Raw genomic sequence first — 20,874 nt, forward strand, 5'->3', positions numbered from 1 at the left:
TGGCCCACCAAAGGTTAGGTTGAAATAGTTTATTTTAATCATTATACTACTTTATTCCAGTGTATCTATAGTTTTTGCTTGCATGTAACTTAAGGACAACCCTGGTAGAACCTGGTTTCATTTTGCTGTATAATATTGAATTAGACTTAATTTTAGGCATATAAAAAAAAATTATCAGTTTTGAGGATTCCAGTTGCAAACTGACTAGGAAAGATTATGGGAAATGATGAAAATCCCTTCCTTCCTAAATCTTGGTTTGTGGTAGTAATGAGAAAATCATATACCCAACCTATGAGTGTTATGAATTCCATTGTCTGGAAACTATCTCTTGTTAGCCAGTTTGCAAATGGGAAAGAATTCCAGCAGTTATGCTTTTGTATGCCAGGTTCCTTAAGGTTGCCATTCATGGGTATAAAAATATTCTCCTATCAGTTTCATCTCTTTGATCATACTGATGTCTTCAGAAAAGTCCTGTAATTCTCCAGTTCCTTGGTCACTTTCTCGTAGTATAGGCAAGTGGATTCAGAATGCCTTCAGAAAATTCAGATTCACCAAATATTTGCTAAAAGAAAAACTATCTGAAATCCCATTATTAGAAGACCCATCAAGGTAATGCAGCGCCTCAGTGGAGTGGTTGGTATGGCCTTTGCGAGTTCGATTCTCGGCCATTCCAGTGAGGAGTGAGAGATGTGTAGTATTTCTGGTGATGGAAGTTCAGTCTCGACGTGGCTCGGAAGTCACGCAAGGCCATTGGTCCCGTTGCTGAATAACCACTGGTTCCATGCAACGTAAAAACACCATACAAACAAATAAAATCAAGGCACTGCAGAAGAATTGACCAGCATAAGGTGATCCCTTTGTTCAGTAGCTTGAGTTTTCATTCCATAAATTATATGAAACCATATACACTGGCAGTATGTTGGATCCTTGAACATTTAGGCATTAGGAGAAGTGAAATAGATTGCTATCACTGAAACACATCTTCAGTATCATCAGGCTTTTTGGAGTAGTGAAATTATACAAAAACTAGAGATAAAACCCCCAGTTAGACTGTGGTCTTCCTCAGTCAGAAAGGATGACACATTTTAGTATTATTTACCGTGCGATTTAGTCATTCTTAAGACCTATGGGCATTTGATGGGAAAACCTTAGACCCAGTCAGTATCTCCCTGACTTATTCATACTGTATTTTGTGACTTAAGTTTTTAACCCACATATGAAATTCTCAAAATCTTATAATTTTCAGGTTATACATACAATCTTTCAATAAGTAATTTATTAAATAACCTCAATAGTTACGATTATCTTAATATTTTTCTCAGTTGCAATAGATTTTATAAATACATATCACTTAACAGTAAGTCTGTTGGTATTTTTAGGGAAACTGGAAATGTATATTTCATTCTTGTGCATGGTTAACTAAAACTCTGGCAGACTTACTAGTCTTTTTATTTGGTGGCAATCATTATCCATCTGTGTAAGAGTTTGCATACACATGTTCTTAGGATTTCCCATGTTTTCAGCCAACAGAAATTCACATTGCACATCTTAATGTCTTCACTAATGACTTTAATTACTTGCATGGAAGTCTTGCAGCCATCCAATGAGATATCTAATAAAAAATAAACATGCGAATTTATGGTAGTATATCTAAGAAATGCTACATACATCATTAACTCTGAAAGACAAAAAAAAGAGACAAAGGCACTGATTTATACCACACACTAATAGTAGCTGTCATGTAATTATAATATAATCAAACAAAATACACAATTATACTTTGTCATAAATAAGAAATTGAAGATATATTATCTGATCTCTGAATAATAGTAAATTAAATAATTCATATAAATTAATTATCTTAGGTCAAGTTGAAGTTTCATTTTAAAGTTATGACTTGAAAAAGGAGTCTAATTTCTGCATTTTACTAACTGTTACTAAGGATTTCACATTTCCTTTTATTCTTTTTCTGCCTCTATTACTTTTTCTATTTTTTTCTTTTACTTTACTATTTGTTAAATTTGCATCTGTTTTCATGTCACTTTGCAGACTAAGTGCCAAGTGGTAATCGGCATGTTCCTGCACTTCAAGTGCTGAAATTTGGAGACCACATTCTTTACAGTCTATGAAATCTTTTCCTTCATTTCCTACATTATTATTATCAAAGATTATCGTACACTTATTACTTTCATCCATTTTCTGTATGCAGTTTATACCTGTCCTTGGGGTTTCCAAGTGCACATGACTTATTTCTTCTGATATTCCTTCCTTGGAAGGTCCAGGTATTGCTTCATTACCATTTCTGTTTGAAAATAGATCACAACTACTATTTGAATTAGGAGTCTTTTGAGGTGAAGGAACACTCGTTACATATTTCCACATCCCAGATTTTTTCTGTTGGGTTTTGGTTTTATAATCTTTCAAAGCATTTTCCACTTCTAACTTCAATTCTTTTGGTAACATACTCAAGATAGATTCATCAACATTATCAAGATCTGGGAATAATTCTTGTACTGAAACCTTTGTAGCACTTCCCAAGGATTTCAAATTATGATTTATCCCTGATTCTTGACAGGACTTCAAAGGAGATGCCCCTCTTGGCGGGACATCTTTCATGTGAGGCTTTGATGTACAGCAGGGAGCATCTACACCCGACTGTTTAGGTGTCTGATCTACATTTTCACTTGATCTACTAACTAAACCAGGATCATCCTCTACAAAAAGGTCCTGACTACCTTGTAGTCTGTCCTTATATTCAGAGGAAAAACTAGAATCAATATCTGTAGCAGCATCATAAACAGAACTACTATCACTATCCCCTCCATCCTTAATATGCTGACCACAGGGCAAGTCATCTTCACTGAGACAAGTTTCTCCATCGTCATCTGATAATAAGCTTGCTAACAAGTCGAGGTCACTTTTCCCCTCGGTCTCATGATTATTTGTGCTCTCAACTTCAGGAATATCATTGTTTTCTTCTGGTAGTTCAGTACCATTACATTTTTCTGAAGTGGTTGGTAAAGGATCTGTTGCAACTGTCGATTGCTTGTTTACACGTCTTTGAAGAAGATTCTTGAAAAATGAATTACTGACCATGGGGCTACTCTTGGAATTGCCACTTTCCTTTGGACTTTTTATCCCTTTATTAACTTTTGGACTAGTGCCAAGTTTCTCATTCTTTGCTAAAGAGCTATTTGGTGTTTTCAGCACAGATGTAACTGTATCCTTCACAGGTGATGCCAACAAAGTATCCTGGTCACCATTTGATTTCTCTTCAAAATCTAGCACTTTTGTGCTAGTTCTTGGATTTTTTACTGCCTTTTTAAACATTTCCTGAATGTCTCCAGATCCTGAACCAGTCCAATCCTCAAATTTTGCAGCAGAGAGGCTGATGTTTTTGATTGATGGATTCCTACAAAAACAGGAAAATGCAATAATAAATTTGTATTACAGAAATTATCTAGTTTTGAACTATGTTTAAAAAATTCCAGTTATCGAACTTGCATAAACTTGAAAACAAAAAAAGGACAGATTTTAAGTAATTTCCCTTCAATTCAGGTGTTGTGTTACAGCTCAGGAAAACTAGAGTAAACTGGGAGATGTTTTATAGAAAATGTGGTGGTTCAAATCACGACATGAAATAGAGAAGAGAATGGCAAATCAGTGTAAGTAAGTGGAAAGAGACATGAAATAGAGAAGAGAATGGCAAATCAGTGTAAGTGGAAAGAAAGTACAGTCAGGAAAGGTGTAATGGCGAACAATTTATTAAATACAGTATATAAGAAGTGGTGTCACACAAGGTTAAAATGACAAAATATGTAGTTAAGAGATTTTTCATATCCGAAATGTATTAATAGAGCAAGTAGAGAGAAAAGACTTGCTCTGGGTAAATGAGGAATGGAGTAGGATCAAATTTAGGCCAAAGACTAAGTGCTTGGACCTCTGGGGTCGTTCCATGTTGAAAGGAAAACAAAGTAAAAGGGTTTGAATGGTATAAAAGGAGGAAAACCTCACAGTTGCACTATGAAATTAATATGGAAGAAAGTAAATATGAACAGAGGTACAGTAAAAAGGATGGAAGAGGTTACAGCTAGGGGCTAAGGATACTGCAAAGACCCTTAGTAATGATTACAGTACACCATGTGGGGTGCACTGACAGTACTACCCCACTACAGGATTTGGGTTCATAAGGCCGGTACTACTCGATGCAGCAGAAACATGAGCACTGACAAAGAAAACTGAGGAAATATGACAATTTGTCGAAAATTGCATTTTTCCTAACTATACAAACCTGAGGTCCTTTAACAATAGGAAGTAGCTAGCGGCAGCTGGAACGGTCGTAAGCTTCGAACAAGGGGAGAACGGTAGTTAACTGCTTGTCCGACAGTCGCGCGGCTGGGAGGTAAACAAATCACTTTTGCTTTTGGCCCATGCAAAATACGCAGAGTGAGGGGTGGCATGAGGAGGGACTATATGTAAAGGACCTCAGGTTTGTATAGTTAGGAAAAATGCAATTTTCGACAAATTGTCATTTGTTCCGATACGTAATACAAACCATCGGTCCTTTAACAATAGGAAGACTCACTTCTTGGTGGGAGGAATCTGAGTCTTTTGATGAACAGACTGGTGTTCGTCCATCCCTGGAATGCCTCCCTGGTCGTAAGAGCGAGGGAGGGATCCAAGCCTCTGTCCGATTGATCGGGGTGTGCACCGCAGGATCAATGGTCAGACCTCTGGGCCGAGTACTAAGAGAGAGGCAAGCGTATCTCTTCGTACCAGCAAGCAAGAACTTGTTCCTGTTTGCAAGAGGCAACATAAAGTATGGGTTGTCTCAAGCTGGCATCCACTTCCTCCCCCTTGTTGGAGGAAGTGGTGGATATAACGCTCCTATCCCTGAGTGAAAGGGATAGGATGGGGCTTCTGTTGAGTAGCTCACTGCATCTTGTCCTTATCCAGCAGGGTGCCGACCGTGTCCCTCTAACCACAGGTAAGAAGAAAAAAGATGGAAGAGGAGCCAGTCACACTCTCATTCACTCATCCATTCTTACAGTCACACCAGGACTCGATGCTGTTCAGCCTGCGAGGGTCTGGGTTCGCTACACAACGTGTTGAGCAGCCACCACGGGTCCCAAGGAAAAGATCCAAGGACCTGTGGGCAATATCCCGAAGGTAGAAGGAAGGGCATGTGGTCTGGTTGGACCAGACCCCTGCCTTCAGTACCGTCGCCACGGAGAAGTTCTTGCGGACAAGGCAGCATCTCCTTCGCATCGAAGGCGGTGAAGTCCATTAGGGAGGGGATTGTGAACGACTCGAACCAATCGTCAGGGACCGAAGGGTTCTGAGTCTTCGCTACGAAGTTCGGTACGAAATCGAGCGTCACGGATCCCCATCCCCTGTATGCTTGACTTCGCAGGAGAAGTCATGCAGTTCCTCAGAGGAAAAGAAGGAAATAGTCGCATGACCTATCCCTCTTCTCTACTTCGGTGATGTCCAGTACCCATACTGGTCTGTCCGTTATTTGCCACGAAGTCTCTCGCATCCTCCTATCCCCATGCAGCGAAGTTCTCGGGTAGTGGGAATAGGGACACCGACACTCCATGGTGGGTGTCAATGGTATGGGTACTGTGACAAGCTATTAAAACGAAGTAATGGTTGCTTTGTAACAACCGAACTAAGTCAACAAGCGTAGTTCGTAACTGACTCGGGCGCTCTTGACAGCTGCCGACTGACTGCGTTCGGTAGGAGGCAAGTTGTCAAAGCATCCGAGTAAGTCACGTGACTTTCGCCTTTAAAGGGTTATGCCGAGAGACCAAACAAATAATGTATTTGTTTGTCACCAATGCCGGACAGCGAGGTGATGATTCTCTTAAGGCATGTGCCCAACAGGCGAAAGTCAATTGCCTTCTAGAGACCGAGGTCCCTGAAGGTAAAACATCTCATGGTTGTTGAATCTCAGCTAAGGAGAAACAACACTATGTACAGTTGAAGACGAAGGTAGATATTGAATGCAACCTACGTCTTCACAGATGAATCGAGAGAAGGATTCTCAAGATTCATAGCCTGTGCTTACAAATGACTGAAAACGCTAACCGCTATTTCATTGCTGTCCGGTGAGAAATCGTAGTTGCAATGAAAGCGGGGCGTTCTTCAGTAATGAAAACACAGGGAAAGCCGCCTGAAGAACTGCTTCTCATGGGCTGAACATTTGGAAGTAGAGCTGTCAGGTCGGAGAGTAGGCGATGTCTTCTGACACATCTCGTAATTCGGGTTGAACAATGAACAATTGTACACCTACAATTACGAGATATTTTGAAGACAAACTCAGATGTCTGCAAAATCATTCGCATTATCGCAGTGCGATGCAGCGGGAGACTTGTACAGACTTCTGTTACCGTGCGGTAAACAGAAAGATGAAAGAGTCCAAGAGATATCTCTGTTGAAAATTCTCGCAATGTCGAAGGCGATGGAATCTATCGTCACAGCAGTAGATGGTCCTTCATTATTGCGAGAATCCCCGTTATCAGAGACCTAAGTCCATGATTGTTGGGCAGAGATACGGTTCGGTAGTCAATCAAAGCAGGGGAGAGAGACATAATGATGTGAATCTCGGAGGCCCAGCTGATACTGAGCTGCTATCAGGCAGTTCAATACGCAGTAGTTGAGCCTGAGCTCTCGCTGACTCGTCATCCTGAGTTGCCAGGTTAATCCATTATTCCACGAAGGAATGCGCTTGGCTAGAATCTACCGAGCATAAAAGATATGCTCGAGCAATTATATTTAGGCGAAACGAATTTCGGTAAATATAAAAGTTGAAATGGTGTTGTCGTGACAAAACCATAAGTATATAAAATTGAAACTGAAAACTCCTGGGAGGTTGCAGGCAACCCCGAGTTGCAGTTCAATTAGAATACTTCTCTTATAAGTCGCAATCCGTAGATTAACTAGGATATGCGCCTACCCCTCGGACAATTCAACTGCTTAGTAGAATCATGTCGCGAGGTTAATATACGTAGTATATTTGTAGGATTCTGAACAACGATCTCCATCCTAAATTCTTTCCTTCAAGAAAACAAAATAGGATTGGAGATCGACCACCTTCGTTCTCTATCAAAAGAGAGTGAAGGAGAAGTCTTCCTCGAAGGAAAGCTTCAATGGTGAACAGAATACTACGACGATAGTTCAAGCCAAACTGGATATTCCCGTCCGATCTCCTCTATTCCAGGTTGGTCGCCTACTGTGAGATAGTTTCTTTCAGCAGCAGTCTTCTTCCCAATGCTAGAAATTCCAGGAATTTGAGCATAGGCGAGGTTCCCGATTATCGTGTAACATATCGGGGATTCTCGTCTCGCTCACTTTGGACGTGGTCTCCGCGTAAGTGTTTGGAGATCGTAAAAAACTCGAACACACTGAATGCGCTAGAAATTCCGTAGAATTCTAAGCAGTCTGCGAAACCCCCACCGAATTCGTCAAACGATATCGGCTGGTGGTCCTTCTCGATTCCCGTAGAAATCGAGAATGGGGCAGGATTCCTCCTCAACGACCGGGGCTTACGTCAGGTAGGACCCGAAGGTCCCCCCGTAGCGCATGTCCCGAAACATGGGATCCTACAGAGAAATCTCTGTAGGATCCCTCCTGTTTCCCTCGTAGCCGTAAGGAGAGAGGGAATGGGGGAGGAATTGGATACTCGCTCGCCTTCCAGTGGAACTAGCAGTTGGAGAAGAGTAGGAACAGCCATCGCCTTGCGGCGATGGCCTCTCAGAGTCTGGGAAAACGAATCGTCAGGAGAAAACGTTTTCCCGCGAGGGTTAAGAACTCTCACTGTAGGTAAGGGTCTGCCGCCACTTGAACGGTCGTCTGGGTGGGGCTGATCGACACCTGACAGGAGAGAGCCGATACCGTCCTCCTACTCATTCCAGTCCTCGTCGAGTCGAAACCTCAGGCAGGACCGAAGGAGTATTTAAATACGGTGTCCGAAGACACGTAGAAACGCCGCTGTCGGCAGTAGAGGAGGTTGGAAGTAGCTTGATCGACCGGCCAGAACTGAGAGAGCCGTGGTCTTGTCCGGAGACGAGGAGAGACTCGGTTCGAGACAGAAATCGGCAAGCTCCGATCGCGGCAGACCCACCGTCGGTTTGGGTTCCCTCTCGGGCCCCAAAACGACTCGAGCAGAGACGTGGGCTCTGCTGGTGGGAGCGGCAATCCTTCCGCAAGGTCTTTATGCTGACGAATCAGCTTAATGACTTCTGCAACGCTTCCTCTGTATCTCGGGAGTAACCGCGTCTTGCGGAGTAGGACCGTCAGTCCTCCAACAAGAACAGATCCGAGATACTCCCCTTTAGAAGGAGGAACAGCGGCAGGCCCCTGACGGTCCGCCTCCAGCTACTTGCGTGTATGTCCTGGTCGGTCCTAGACCCGTGCCTGGTCCATACGGCGTCATAGCGGGATCGCGAGCGGCGCACCTCTCGCGATCAGTCGTAGGTACCTCGCCTCCTCCGGTTGTAGCCCGAGGAGGTTGAAGTACAGGAGAGGCAGACCTGACGCTCCCCCCTCACCGCTCGCTGGCAGGACCAGCGTGCTTGGAGGGCTGCTGCTGATCGTCAACCCGCGGTGGCGATCGAGCAGCAGGCCTAGCCTTGCCGCTCGCCCTGGGGCTGAGAGGCTCGGCTGAGAAACGTTGAAGCTGATCTCTAGCGTCAGGCGAGCTGTTGCTGGTTACTGTCTCCGCCCGGTCCCTATGGGAGCGGCGGTCAGGTGACCTGCTAGGCTCTCTGTCGCGGCGAGACCGGCCAGCGTCCTCTCGGCGCGTCGAGCCGCTGGTACCAGCCGTGGCTGGTACCGACGGCCGCGGGACCCCTTCCTCGCCTCAACCCGTGGCTGGTCAGCGACTGTCACGTCAACCCGAAGCAGCCAGTTGGTCGCTGCGAGAGCGTCCACTGGCCTGGCGAGAGTCGTGTGCACGACTCTCGCCAAGTCTTCTGCTCCGCGCCGCGGTCTTGACGGCGAGCGAGCTCGGGCGTCAAAACTTTGGCTGGACGGTCTCCCGTGGAAGAGCGTCCACTCGTACTATCTCGCGAACGAGAAGCGGCCGAGACGGAACCTGATTTAGCGGCAGGACCGCTAACACCAGGTGAGGACGTACCAGCCGAGGCTGGTACACCTCTGGTCCCCGTCGTCTTCTTCTTTGCAGAGGAAGAGACGGGCCCCGTTCCCGAAGGAACAGGAGGACCAGCAGAAGAGCTCCCCGACTCGCCTGAGCGAGACGGGCCCTAGAAGATCCGAAGGAGTCTTCTTAGGGGGGAAAACCGGGTTACCAGCTGGTCGCTGCAAGAGCGGCCGCTGGCCTGGCAAGAGTCACCCGAGCGTCTCTCACCAGCCTTCTGCTCCGTGCCGCCGTCTTGGCGCCGAGCGAACTCTGGCGCCGAAACTTGGCTGCACGGTCTCGCGGGAGGGAGAACGTACACTCGGGATCTCTCGCGAACGAGAGACCGAGCCGGAACCTGGCGTAGCGGCATCGCCGCTAGCACCAGGCGAGGAAGTACCAGAGCTAACCGATACTCCTCTGGTCCCGTCTATCTCTTCCTTACGGAAGGGGAGACGGGCCCCGCTCCGAAGGAGCAGGAGGACCAGCAGAAGGACCCCCGTCCCAGGGGTGGGACGGGCCCTTAGAAGTTCCCGAAGGAGACTTCTTAGGGGGGAAGGCAGCCTTCTTCTCTTCAGCTTATGGGCCTTAGAAGTCGAAGGGGAAGAGGCAGCAGCAGACGATGAAGACGAAGATGAACAGCTTCCTCTTCTACTCTTCCTCGTCAGCTCACGCAGGACAGTCGTCAGGTCCTCCATCAGGCGGAGCCGGGGCTATTGCCGAAGCAACACGGACGACTGCACCTTGCAACCTGTCCGGAAGGACCTGGGACTGGGGAAGACACACGTGGGCAGGGGACCAGCATGGACAGGCTCAGAAACCAGGAGCGACAGGAACAGCAACCAGCTCAGGAGCGGCAGGAACAGCGGCAGCGTGAGACCCAGAAGGGACAGCCAAAGCCAACAGCGGGAATCACATCAGCGGCAGGTACGGCAGGCCAGCGATCGCCTCGTAGAATCATCGGCAGCCAGCGGAACCTGGGTACTGGCGGCCGGTCCAGGGCGAGCTGCTGGAACAGCGGAAGTCTGGGCAGGCAACACGAAGAAAAACAGGCGGCGGCGGCAACACCCCCGCTCGTACGGCGGCGGCCCTAGTAGCGGCAGACGGCGTCACGACACAGCATGGGGAGTGTAGACCAGGAGGGGGGGAGCAGCATAAGCGGCCGTGGTAGTAGTGGAGACCGCCCCAGACCTCGCTAGACGCTGCAGCAGCCCGTGGATGCTAGGCACGCCCTGCCGCCGCGGTGGTCCGCCATACCTGTCCAAGGTCGTCTCCCACGGATGTAGCACCTGCGGTAACATAGATAGATTAGTAAGAGGGGTTCCCTCACGCACGGGGGGAAGACATGCCCACCCGAACGCAAGGAAGACCCCAAATATAAAATACAACGAAGAAGCTGAGCGGGGGCAGGAAGGAAGACGAAGAATCGGATACCAAGGGAGTCGCGGGAGAGCTTTCCGACGACTCCCTGGCAGACCTTCGCTTCCCCTACCCCGCACAGCAGTGAAAAGTAATATGAAAATGACAGAATAGCCCTTGAAAATTCACTCATACTTAAAGAAAAGATAATTCGGGTAAGAAGGAACTTGTCCAAAGTATTTGATGCTATCATAAAAATATATATGAAAATGAAACAGAATACTGCACGATTTCTTTCACATAAAAAACGTAAGGATCAATTCCCGGGTAAGAACGAAAATTGATCCAAATTAAATTCATGCAAATAAATAAATGAAAATGAAAGAATATTGCAATTGCGAATCCACTTTCATTCCATTCTATTATACAAAATAAAAGGCTCGTGCCGAGCGCAATCACACTCTCGGTAACGAACGCACAGGGCAAAAATATAATGAAAAGAGTACTTACATTTTTCAATTACACACTTTCGCCCAAAATACATGACTCGGCGCGAGCGCGCCCGCCCTCGGCACCGAGACATAATTCAAGGGTTCAATTCATGAAAAGAGAGGAAATCACCGCATCTACGGCGATAGCTCCATGTTGGTCCATAATTAAGTAATGAAAATGAAAACAGTGTACTTACAGTTTCATTTTCAAGTTAAACAAACCATTAGTAGAAAACACAATATAAACAAAGCATACGACGATGAAGCGGGCAGAGAGCGATGACGAACACGTCCTTCACACCCGCGGCCGAAAGCAAAAGTGATTTGTTTACCTCCCAGTCGCGCGGCGCGCGACTGTCGGACAAGCAGTTAACTACCGTTCTCCCCTTGTTCGAAGCTTACGACCGTTCCAGCTGCCGCTAGCTACTTCCTATTGTTAAAGGACCGATGGTTTGTATTACGTATCGGAACAAATTAAATGTTAATATAAAATGGCAGAGTAACCTAATGTGTTTGGGAAGAACAAAATGACAAATTTTTAGTGATTTGTATTTTTCCTAACATAAAATCCTGTCTTTACATATGGGATTAACTTTCAGGGAGCTGAAGATCTGGCCATTAAACTTTTGCAAGGTGGTTATGGTAATACAGTTACCGATGGTAGGGCAGGTTCTGTCCACTAATTCTGAGCGCATTCAATTCTATGCAGTTTGAGAAAGAGCTCAAATCTCAAAGATAGTTGATTTTGATATATTGTACAATAATAAGAGGATGAGGAACAGTTAGTAATAAGAACTCCAGATACAGAAGCAGCAAGGCAAAGACCTTCAGGATGGCCAAAGCAATCACAATAAAGGGACAGGTGGTGGGAGATTCATATGGGAAAAAGCACAAGCAGAGAAAATGGAAAACATTCATTTCACATTAACTACTAAAGGAAAAAAAAATTTATCAAACATGATAGACTCCTTTAACAGTGTTTCTCCATGCTAAACATCAATCAATAAACATTCAGCATTTATGCCCTGAGCATAAATAAAAATAAGGTTGGTAATCTGCAAGAATGCAAATCATATTTAATATCTCAAAAGGTGCGTTTTATTCACATAAAAAACTACGTTTCCTAGCTGATATAATTTTATAAGGGTTATAAGTATTCTTTTAATATTATATACTCGCTAGAATATTTAATTTCTAGCTTTTGTTTAATTAAGAAGTCAAGAAGATCCTAGCTACTAATTGGGTTATCATTAATTTTTTCTTTAAAAGTCAGGTAATACTCAACATTTAACTGCCATGAAATTTACTCATTTTAATTACTGTAAACAATAAGATGAACTTATTTTAAAGAGTTAATTCTTTAAATTAGACTTTTCCTTTAAAGAAGATCGTTACATATTTCAAATATTACAAACCATAAGCCATTCTTTGCTGGAGCTTTATTTGTATGCTGAATTAGAGATATGGCAACTCTGGCGATTCGCTCGGCACAATACGCTGATAGGTTGGCAGAGCGAGACAATGATGTGAACTTGGCATCACCATCCAGACGAACACCGACAGTTAAAGTTTTAGCTCGTCGTTTATTCTGTGAAGGGTTCAGATCTTGTCACCACTTTCAGTAAACAATAAATGCTAATTCAAAAACACATTACATGTAATGGAAGTAAAAAAAATTAAAATGCACAATCCTAATGATCACAAAATTTACATGAAAAATGTTTTAAGTATTATATTACAATCATTACTCTTTTCTAATAATCAATAAACAAAGTATAAAACACAGCCTTTGGACAGTACTATAAAAATATTTTCAATTAATACTGAACTCACTGCAGTCTGATCTTCATTAAGACGTTCAGTCAACTCTTCTGCCAAGCTCAACATCCATTTCTGCACCTGAAATGTCCATAACATTGGATCATCTGAATGAAACATTATAATAAAAACTGGACTAAGCACAACTTATTATAAATTCAGTGATGTTACTTTTGTAAAAATGTTTAGTCTCGAAAAAGGAACTTTGTCAATCTTCAATATTTCTATTTTGTCAAATTAAGTTTCTAGAAACTATTCCTTACTTGTTAACACTAAATGAGATCAATTCAAAGATGGGATAAAATTACTACTACAAACTTTTGGCTGTCTATAATTATCCCTCATGTGGACTAATAACTTAAAAAATAAACTCTTGAAATACAATCTAAAATCACTTCCTTTCTTATCATTAACTCGGTGCACTTTTCATCTTAATAAGAACAAGGAGTAATTTGATAATGAAAATTGCAAAGAGCAGTTTCTTAAAAGTTTACATACCTACTGCAACAGACACAACATGCCTGTTAATAAGTGGTCCCTCAATACTACCACAAAAACTACAATATGGTCACTTTCTTGCTCCTTTGAGTAATTACTAAGTTTGATCAAGTATACTAGCAGGCAAGCAGAAAAAGATCACCATTTTCAGCTTACCTTGGCCTGAGTATTCAGTGCTTCCTTTCCCTGGAAGTTCTTTCCACAACCAATGCTTTTCGGGAGTTGACGAGAGGTTACTGGCTCTGTATCAATGCCTCTGCCAAGATTATATAGCCACTCCCTATGAAAAGAAAGTTTGAATTTTGCAATACCACTGCTGAAAATGTCAAAGCCTTACCTAATATGTAATTGGGTTTCACAGAGAAAGAAAAAACTGCCAAGGTAGGTTACTATTGTTTAGAATTAATTCACGCCCAAGACCACAGAGTTATTTCTTGACTTGCAAGTGGACTAAAAAGGATTCTTTTCCAAAAGGAAAAGTAAAATTTAAAGCATGGACAAATTGATACAATTTGGGCTGCACGGCCAGGGAGACTGTGCCTTATGGAGTTACGGGCTGTGCTGGTACGCGTTTTACTCACGATGTTTTGGTTTCAAATCTCCCAGTAAGCTGCTGAAGTGATAGTTGTGCAAGGTCTCCCATGGTTTTACAACCAAGATCTTCTGTCAGGCTGTCTCCAAGTTTTCCACCAAGGTTCCGCACTTTACCTACAGGCATGTTTTTCCACAGTAGTGCCACATTGCACTGGGGAAGAACAGTCTGCTGATTGGGCTTATGAAGTCCACATGACAGTTTTCCAAGCATCTGATATAGAAAATGTAAAAAAAATATTTTCTTTAATAAAATCATAACTATAAGAAAATATTTCATTTTAAAATATAATTTCCTTTTACTGTATTCCATTATAAAAGGATTCATACACTCTTTAGAATGACATATATACATTCAGAGAAATTAATTCAAAATATGGACGTCACTATTCTTGAAATACTTTTTCATAAACAAAATGCTCATAACTCTATTCATGTATTAGTCAATTGGACAGATGACCAAGGACTAAATATCTATTTAGATGATCAAAACTATGGTTTGAAAGGATTGATACAGCTTCCATGGTCTCTTCTACTGAAAGAACTCTCATCAAAGGTTGAAGGAAAGCATTCACAGCATAAATATAATACAAAATGTAAAAATGCTGTATACAAACAGCTTACAAGTGTTTTATTCTTTTTACTCTACATCATTCATTCAGGACAGATCAATGTGCTGCAAATATAATTATAAGTTTTTCGTAATTATTTGGTTTATTTCAAATAACCCATGCAATTGTGAACTTATTTTATGTCTAACCCTGTAAGATAAAACCAAATACACTAAATATATTTATGACAATGATGAAGAATGATAATCTGCAATGTACAACTATACAATATTGAGATGGCTGGGGGATGGGGATGGGGGAGGAAATGAAGGTCATTTCATCAATGTTTGAAATTAGGAAACCCACCTTAGTACCTAGATATGAAAATACGACTGTAGGATGTGCATAAAATACAAGGCTTCCTCATGTATGGTGCATGGTGTGGTGATTTTACGTTGCATGGAACCAGTAGTTATTCAGCATCATGTATGAATAGCATTTAGTCTTGTGGGATGAATTACAGGACTATAATACTCCTTACAGACTTGTTTCTAAGCTTAATACATGTTTCCAAGCTTAATACACATTTCCAAGCTTAATGCACGTGTATATTTTGTATGTCAATTTAAGTATGCTCTTGAAACTTTCCCTCATATTTCCCTTGTTTTTCAGACATTTGAATAATATTCTCCTGAAGTTTTCTAGTGGATAAATGATTCTTTTTATCTGTTAAATTTTAATGTTTGCCTTTCAAGAAAAAGTGAAGTATAACCAATAAAATAACATATCTGTGGTGATTACTTACTAAGGCTTGACAGTGAAGATATGAGACTCTCTCTCTTTCACAGTTACTTTAATATCTTATTTAGCACTTGGTTTGCTCTGTCCTCCTGGCTACTAAATTACCACATTAAAAAGAAACTTGTATTTTTTCTAACATACGAACCTATGCTTTCATATATGGAGTACGCTGTGTTACATAGCTTTGGCTGTTCTTAACTTCTCTGAAAACAGAATCCTAACACTACCTGGGTCACAAGGTGTGAACTGTTTGTAAGTTACTTGGTACATATTTTTCAATTACATTACTGTAAGGAACAAGATTCACTACTTATCAACTTACAACTACATAACAAACCTTATTGTGTGCTATTCCTGCCGAGCACTTAAATCCAGTGCGCTCAAGAACAGCTGCTCTCATCTCTTCACACAAAGCAGCTGTAAACGCCAGTCTGATATTGTCCCATTCAGGATGACTGTTATCCAGTGGTATGGAATCTTCTTGATCAACAAAAACAGAAGACAACCAATCCTTGACACCATTCCTCCTTACATCTATATTTGGAAATAAAAACAAAATTTTCTTTACGCATTCAAAATTTTAATTTACATTCAAGTATGATTAATAAAAGAACAAAAGTTTATGAAAAAAAAAAAACATGGATATATGCTTTCCAGATTTTTTAATGTAATGACAAACCTTTCCATGAAGAAACTGGGTCGACTTAGTTCATTCCTTTCCAGATAATTACCAAAATCTACTTTAAAGATCAATTTTGGTTCAATGAGTCATGGTACTGCACATGCACATACAACAATAAATAGACCAGGTTTAGCATACAAAAACAACAACTGTATCCAGCTGAACTAAAGAGAAGTTTGCTGATAGCCATCAAGAATCTGAGTGTAGATTTATGAAGAAAAATCATTCATTACAGTATTTTGAATACCAAAAATATGCCTCATAACTGGTGGACTTTACCTTCTTTCTCTTCGGTGGACATTTCAGTTGTAACTTCATCATGACCAACCACCCAAGTAGACTTCAATTTCTCTAAATCAACCACACCACCATGTTTCACTATTTGCTCCTGCACAGCTCCAGTGAAGTCAATATATGCTTCATCTATACTTGCTCTTTCAACGCAGTCACTATAATCGCAGAGTACATTGATAACTTCTTTACCAGCGTCACGGTACCTTAAATATAAAGTATAAAAAATGTAAAATTGCTACACTGTAAAGAAAATGAAAATTCTTATAATGTAGTCCTTCTCTTACAAGGCTCATCCAAAGTATTCATTCTTAAATGAGGAGTAGAGGGTCACAAACAGCAGTTCCCCTATAAAGCAAAACAGTAATCATCTTCTATATAACTTCAAACAGTGCACACTAATTCAGAATTTTTTTTTATTTAAAACCTTACTTTTTCAATACAAACTCATTACTTTTACATAATTTACCTGCATGGCTGCATGAATAGGCTAAGGTACAGTAGTAAGTTATGTTAACAAATGCAATAAAAAAAATAATTCCAAACCTTGTCAAGTCTGCTTTTCCTCGGTTAACTGGAACAGTGACTAACTGAATGTCAGGACATTTACTACGCGCTTCATCCCCTCTCATACCTCGTTTCACACCAAATGCTCGAGCTTCATAATTCACAGCTATGATCCTGTAATTGTGATACAGCATTAAGCATTTTTACTAAGCAAAAATAGTCAAACACCAAGCTCTTCAGTGTATAGATTTGAGTATACATAACAGTAATACCAGTCAATTTACTTCTACTTTTTACATCTGAATAATACTGGCAGCAGAGCCTTGCAGACCTATTTTCCTTCTGTTTTTTTTTTTTTTTTCAATTTATTTATTTATTTTTTACATTGCTTTGCTCAATGCACAGTGTGATAAGGTTAACGGTGGTGTCAATGACAGCGTGCATTTTAACAGTACATAGACCTACTTTCAATTTCCCTTTTAGCACAGAATGACCTCAAAGGTCCCATCACTTGGCCTTTGGCCTAAGTTTTATAATCTATCACGTTCTTGTAAAATAAAGGTCTGCAAATTAGCATAAACGACAAAGCAACATTCAATACATTCACTTAAATCTCTGGCGTAAAAGTGACATGAGTATATTGTATTAAATTAACAATCAACTTACCCTCCACCCTTCCATGAGTTGTACTGAACCACAGCAGCTGGTAGCCCTCTTATATGTGGATAGTGACGCTCCTCGACTTGTACATAAAAGCAGTCCATATCTAGCAACACTACTAGCCTGTCTGTCATCTTGTCTAGTTAACTGTGATAAATCTGTAACAGTCAAACAGAAACATTTAAATAGATACACTTTTAATAATAGGAGTAAATAAACTCCTATGACCATGATAAACTAGATAGCAACAATAATTCACAGTTAAATTCAACATTTAAATAGATAAAACTTTAACAATGGGAGTCAATAAACTTGAAAAACCCCTATGATCATGGTAAACTATATAGCAACAATAATTCACACCCAAAAACTGGCTGTATAACATTCACATAAAATGAGTATAATCAAATTGTGAAGTATATATTCAATTTTTAAACAACTTGAGATATAAATATCTATAATCCTTTTCACACATCATATATAGGCAATACAATACTTTATTATGTTTATACAGGTACTCCAAATATTGTGAAGACACTGATCAACAGTGCCAAACAACTTCTCAAAATAGCACATTGGTATTCATCAATGAATGAGAATTCCCATACAAATAAGTAGTCCTACTCTCATGCCACAAGATTCACTTTTAGCTTCCGTTTGTGGACCAGCTGGAAGTGAAACACACATGACCAAACCGTCAAGGACAGTAACGATTTTAATCTTTGGGTAGACGGTCTCCATGGAATAGATGAGAGGGGATCTCGTCTAGTATCTGCACAAAGATAGGCTTCCATGGCATGTTTAAGAAAATCTATCAATCAAAAGGAGCCAACATCCAATTATCTGCTAGCAGGCCAAGTTTGTATATTATATCACAAGGATATAATTAACAACAAAATTTGATAAAGCTATGAAAACTAATCCATGTTAAATTACTGACTTCCTATGAAATGCAAGTCAAATTAATTCCCATGGAACTTAATCAAGACATAAGATTAAGATGTAAGATGTAATAAAGGAAAATATGAGATCTGTCTAGGATATGGGCATAAGACTTTGTATACAGTCCACTCTGATTAAACAAAAAAAAAAAACAATATAGAAAAAATATACTGTATTTCACAAATACAGAAATCTTAAAGATAAAAAATATCTATTTCTTTAGTTAAGCAATGGTACTGTAAGGTCAAATAAGGCTAATTTCTAAGTACTATTCTAATATGAGCCTTCCAGCTAACATCTGAACAATATTAAACTTACCTTTTATTTACAAGAATACTACATACATCCCGGTTCTTGATTCCTTATGGAAGAATCCTCTGATTCATTTCAGTATATTACAGTACATAACATAAGGCATCAACTGTGACGAAAGAGCATTTTACAACAACTTAATTTTCAGAAATTTGTAAATCAGCACTTCGAGTTATTTTTTGGCTTGATGGCACTTGTAATATTTCTTTCCAAACCTGCAATGATCGCTCTGCTGATAAAACATTTATATCGGCAATTTCCTTCTTTATCATGTCAACTTCCACTTCAGACAGTGCAAAGTCATCGCTCGATTCTGACGAAGACGAGGAAAGGCAAACACCGGTGTGGGTTTTCAGAGAATCATTCAGACTCCCTGTCTCAAATAAATCGGGGGAGCCAGTTTTACATTCTTCATTTGTTTGAAATTCTTTACTTTCATTGTTTTCAATGTTAACATCAACTTCTTCTACAATAACCTTTTCACTTCCTTGGTTCACCTCAAACTTCTCAGTCTTACTCTTTTTCTGTCTCCCTCTTCGAGGTGTTTTCTCCTTTTCACACACTATACTTGAGGTTTCTGCATTCTTTGGAATAGTTTTCTGTTTCTTCTGTTTAAGCATTACACTTCCTTGCAGAAAATTGAATGAGAGTATAAAAGGTCAATGAATCACCGATAAGCCGTAGGAAAATCTGAAAAATGAAAAATTGGAATACGGTAATGTATTACAGGGCTCTCACTCATAATAGGTGTTTCCACTTAATGCACAAAATATGCTACAGTACTTCATATAAGTCAATGATAGTAGAAAATAAGGTCACAGTACAGATAGTATTTCTAAACCCCCAAGGGGTATTACTGTGCATTAAAATCTCACTCCTTTAAATCAGCTCAACCAGAAAGAAGTTCAGCCCAAATCCTAAATAAAAAAATAAAAAATGTGGAGACAAAAACTATTATTACTCTTATTCGGAACATGAAACCCATTCATATGGAACAAGCCCACAGGGGATATATACTGACTTGAAATTTAAGCTTCCAAAGAATATTATGGTGTTGATTTGGAAGAAGTAAGACAAGGTAAAGGGAAGCAGTACAGTAAGGAGAGACCCTACTCATTAAAGACAAACTAAATAAATAAAAACGTATTCAAATGCACCTTCGCTTGAACTTCTTTAGTTCCAATAGCAAAACTTTCTCTGGGAGGCTCCACAGCTCAACAAATGAGGAATAACAGACCTTTGGAACTAATTGACAGCAAGGCACATTTAATGCATTTTGGTGCTGTTGTTCAGCTAATCTGGTTGCTTTCAGCAGATAAAGGGGATCATGGATCAATTGTCAATGTGAAAGATCTCTGTTGAAATACAACTTATGAAAAATTGGCAAACATGAGTCCATCCATTTATGGTCCAAATTATAACTACAGTAGTACTACTATTAGGAAACATAAAACTACCACCACTAAATACACTATCTAAGAGATAAACATCCTGGCCCAAATAAAAATTCAGTTCAAAACTGCACACAACCAAAGAAAGTAAAGTGAAGCTTTGAGACTGCACCTAACATGAAAAAACGCAACAATATTTCATGTGAAATTATACTGCCATGCCTAGTTAGGCCTGGATTAAATGGTATGCTATTTACATTCCTTATGTAAATTATCATCAGCCCAAACTAAAATACCATACAATAAGCAATATCCAGCAAAAGGTTAGCAACGTTTAACTCTCACCTAAACAACAATCTCAAAAATAACACTCTACAGTCTTCAGCAATCCAGAATAAATTGAATACATGCTGTTACCTTTACACAAGCATAATAGGCAATATGAGGATGCTAAAGAACAGGTGTTAATAAACACTGGCCAGGAAATTGCAGTAACAGAACTATAGATGTAGAGAACAGCCTACATGGGTAGCCATCATGGCAGGACACTTAAGAGGACAAACTTGATTGGCATTATTAAAAAACTGCTTCATTATCAGCTACCCAGGTTTACACAGTGATATGCAAATGTAAAAAGAGGTTTGTTCATTAACCCTTAAACGCCGAAGCGGTAAAAAAAAAAAATGTCTCCCGTGTGCCGGAGACGTTTCAGAGTGAGCGCGGGAGCGGAAATATTTTTTCAAAAAAAATCATAGCGCGCTTAGTTTTGAAGATTAAGAGTTCTTTTTTGGCTCCTTTTTTTGTCATTGCCTGAAGTTTAGTATGCAACCATCAGAAATGA

The 20,874-nt window shown here is 40.6% G+C and overlaps 1 protein-coding gene across 4 annotated transcripts in view; it reads right to left on the minus strand.

The window, feature by feature from the left end:
• Window positions 1–1,261: 1,261 nt before the first annotated feature.
• Window positions 1,262–20,874, minus strand: part of LOC135223844 (DNA polymerase eta-like) — a 38,748-nt gene continuing 19,135 nt past the window's right edge. For 2 of the 4 annotated variants that reach the window (XM_064262724.1, XM_064262725.1), the window contains exons 2-11: window positions 18,649–19,332; window positions 17,395–17,546; window positions 16,768–16,902; window positions 16,210–16,427; window positions 15,586–15,782; window positions 13,887–14,110; window positions 13,462–13,585; window positions 12,823–12,888; window positions 12,405–12,577; window positions 1,262–3,412 (exon numbers count right to left, since the gene is read on the minus strand). In XM_064262724.1, the coding sequence (XP_064118794.1) occupies window positions 1,891–3,412; window positions 12,405–12,577; window positions 12,823–12,888; window positions 13,462–13,585; window positions 13,887–14,110; window positions 15,586–15,782; window positions 16,210–16,427; window positions 16,768–16,902; window positions 17,395–17,522 (2,787 nt within the window). In that variant the 5' untranslated portion in view covers window positions 17,523–17,546; window positions 18,649–19,332 and the 3' untranslated portion in view covers window positions 1,262–1,890. The remainder of the gene's footprint in view (window positions 3,413–12,404; window positions 12,578–12,822; window positions 12,889–13,461; window positions 13,586–13,886; window positions 14,111–15,585; window positions 15,783–16,209; window positions 16,428–16,767; window positions 16,903–17,394; window positions 17,547–18,648; window positions 19,333–20,874) is intronic. The other 2 variants (XM_064262726.1, XM_064262727.1) reach the window with 1 other exon arrangement.

This window comes from Macrobrachium nipponense, chromosome 10, assembly GCF_015104395.2.
Source record: "Macrobrachium nipponense isolate FS-2020 chromosome 10, ASM1510439v2, whole genome shotgun sequence".
Taxonomy (NCBI): domain Eukaryota; kingdom Metazoa; phylum Arthropoda; class Malacostraca; order Decapoda; family Palaemonidae; genus Macrobrachium; species Macrobrachium nipponense.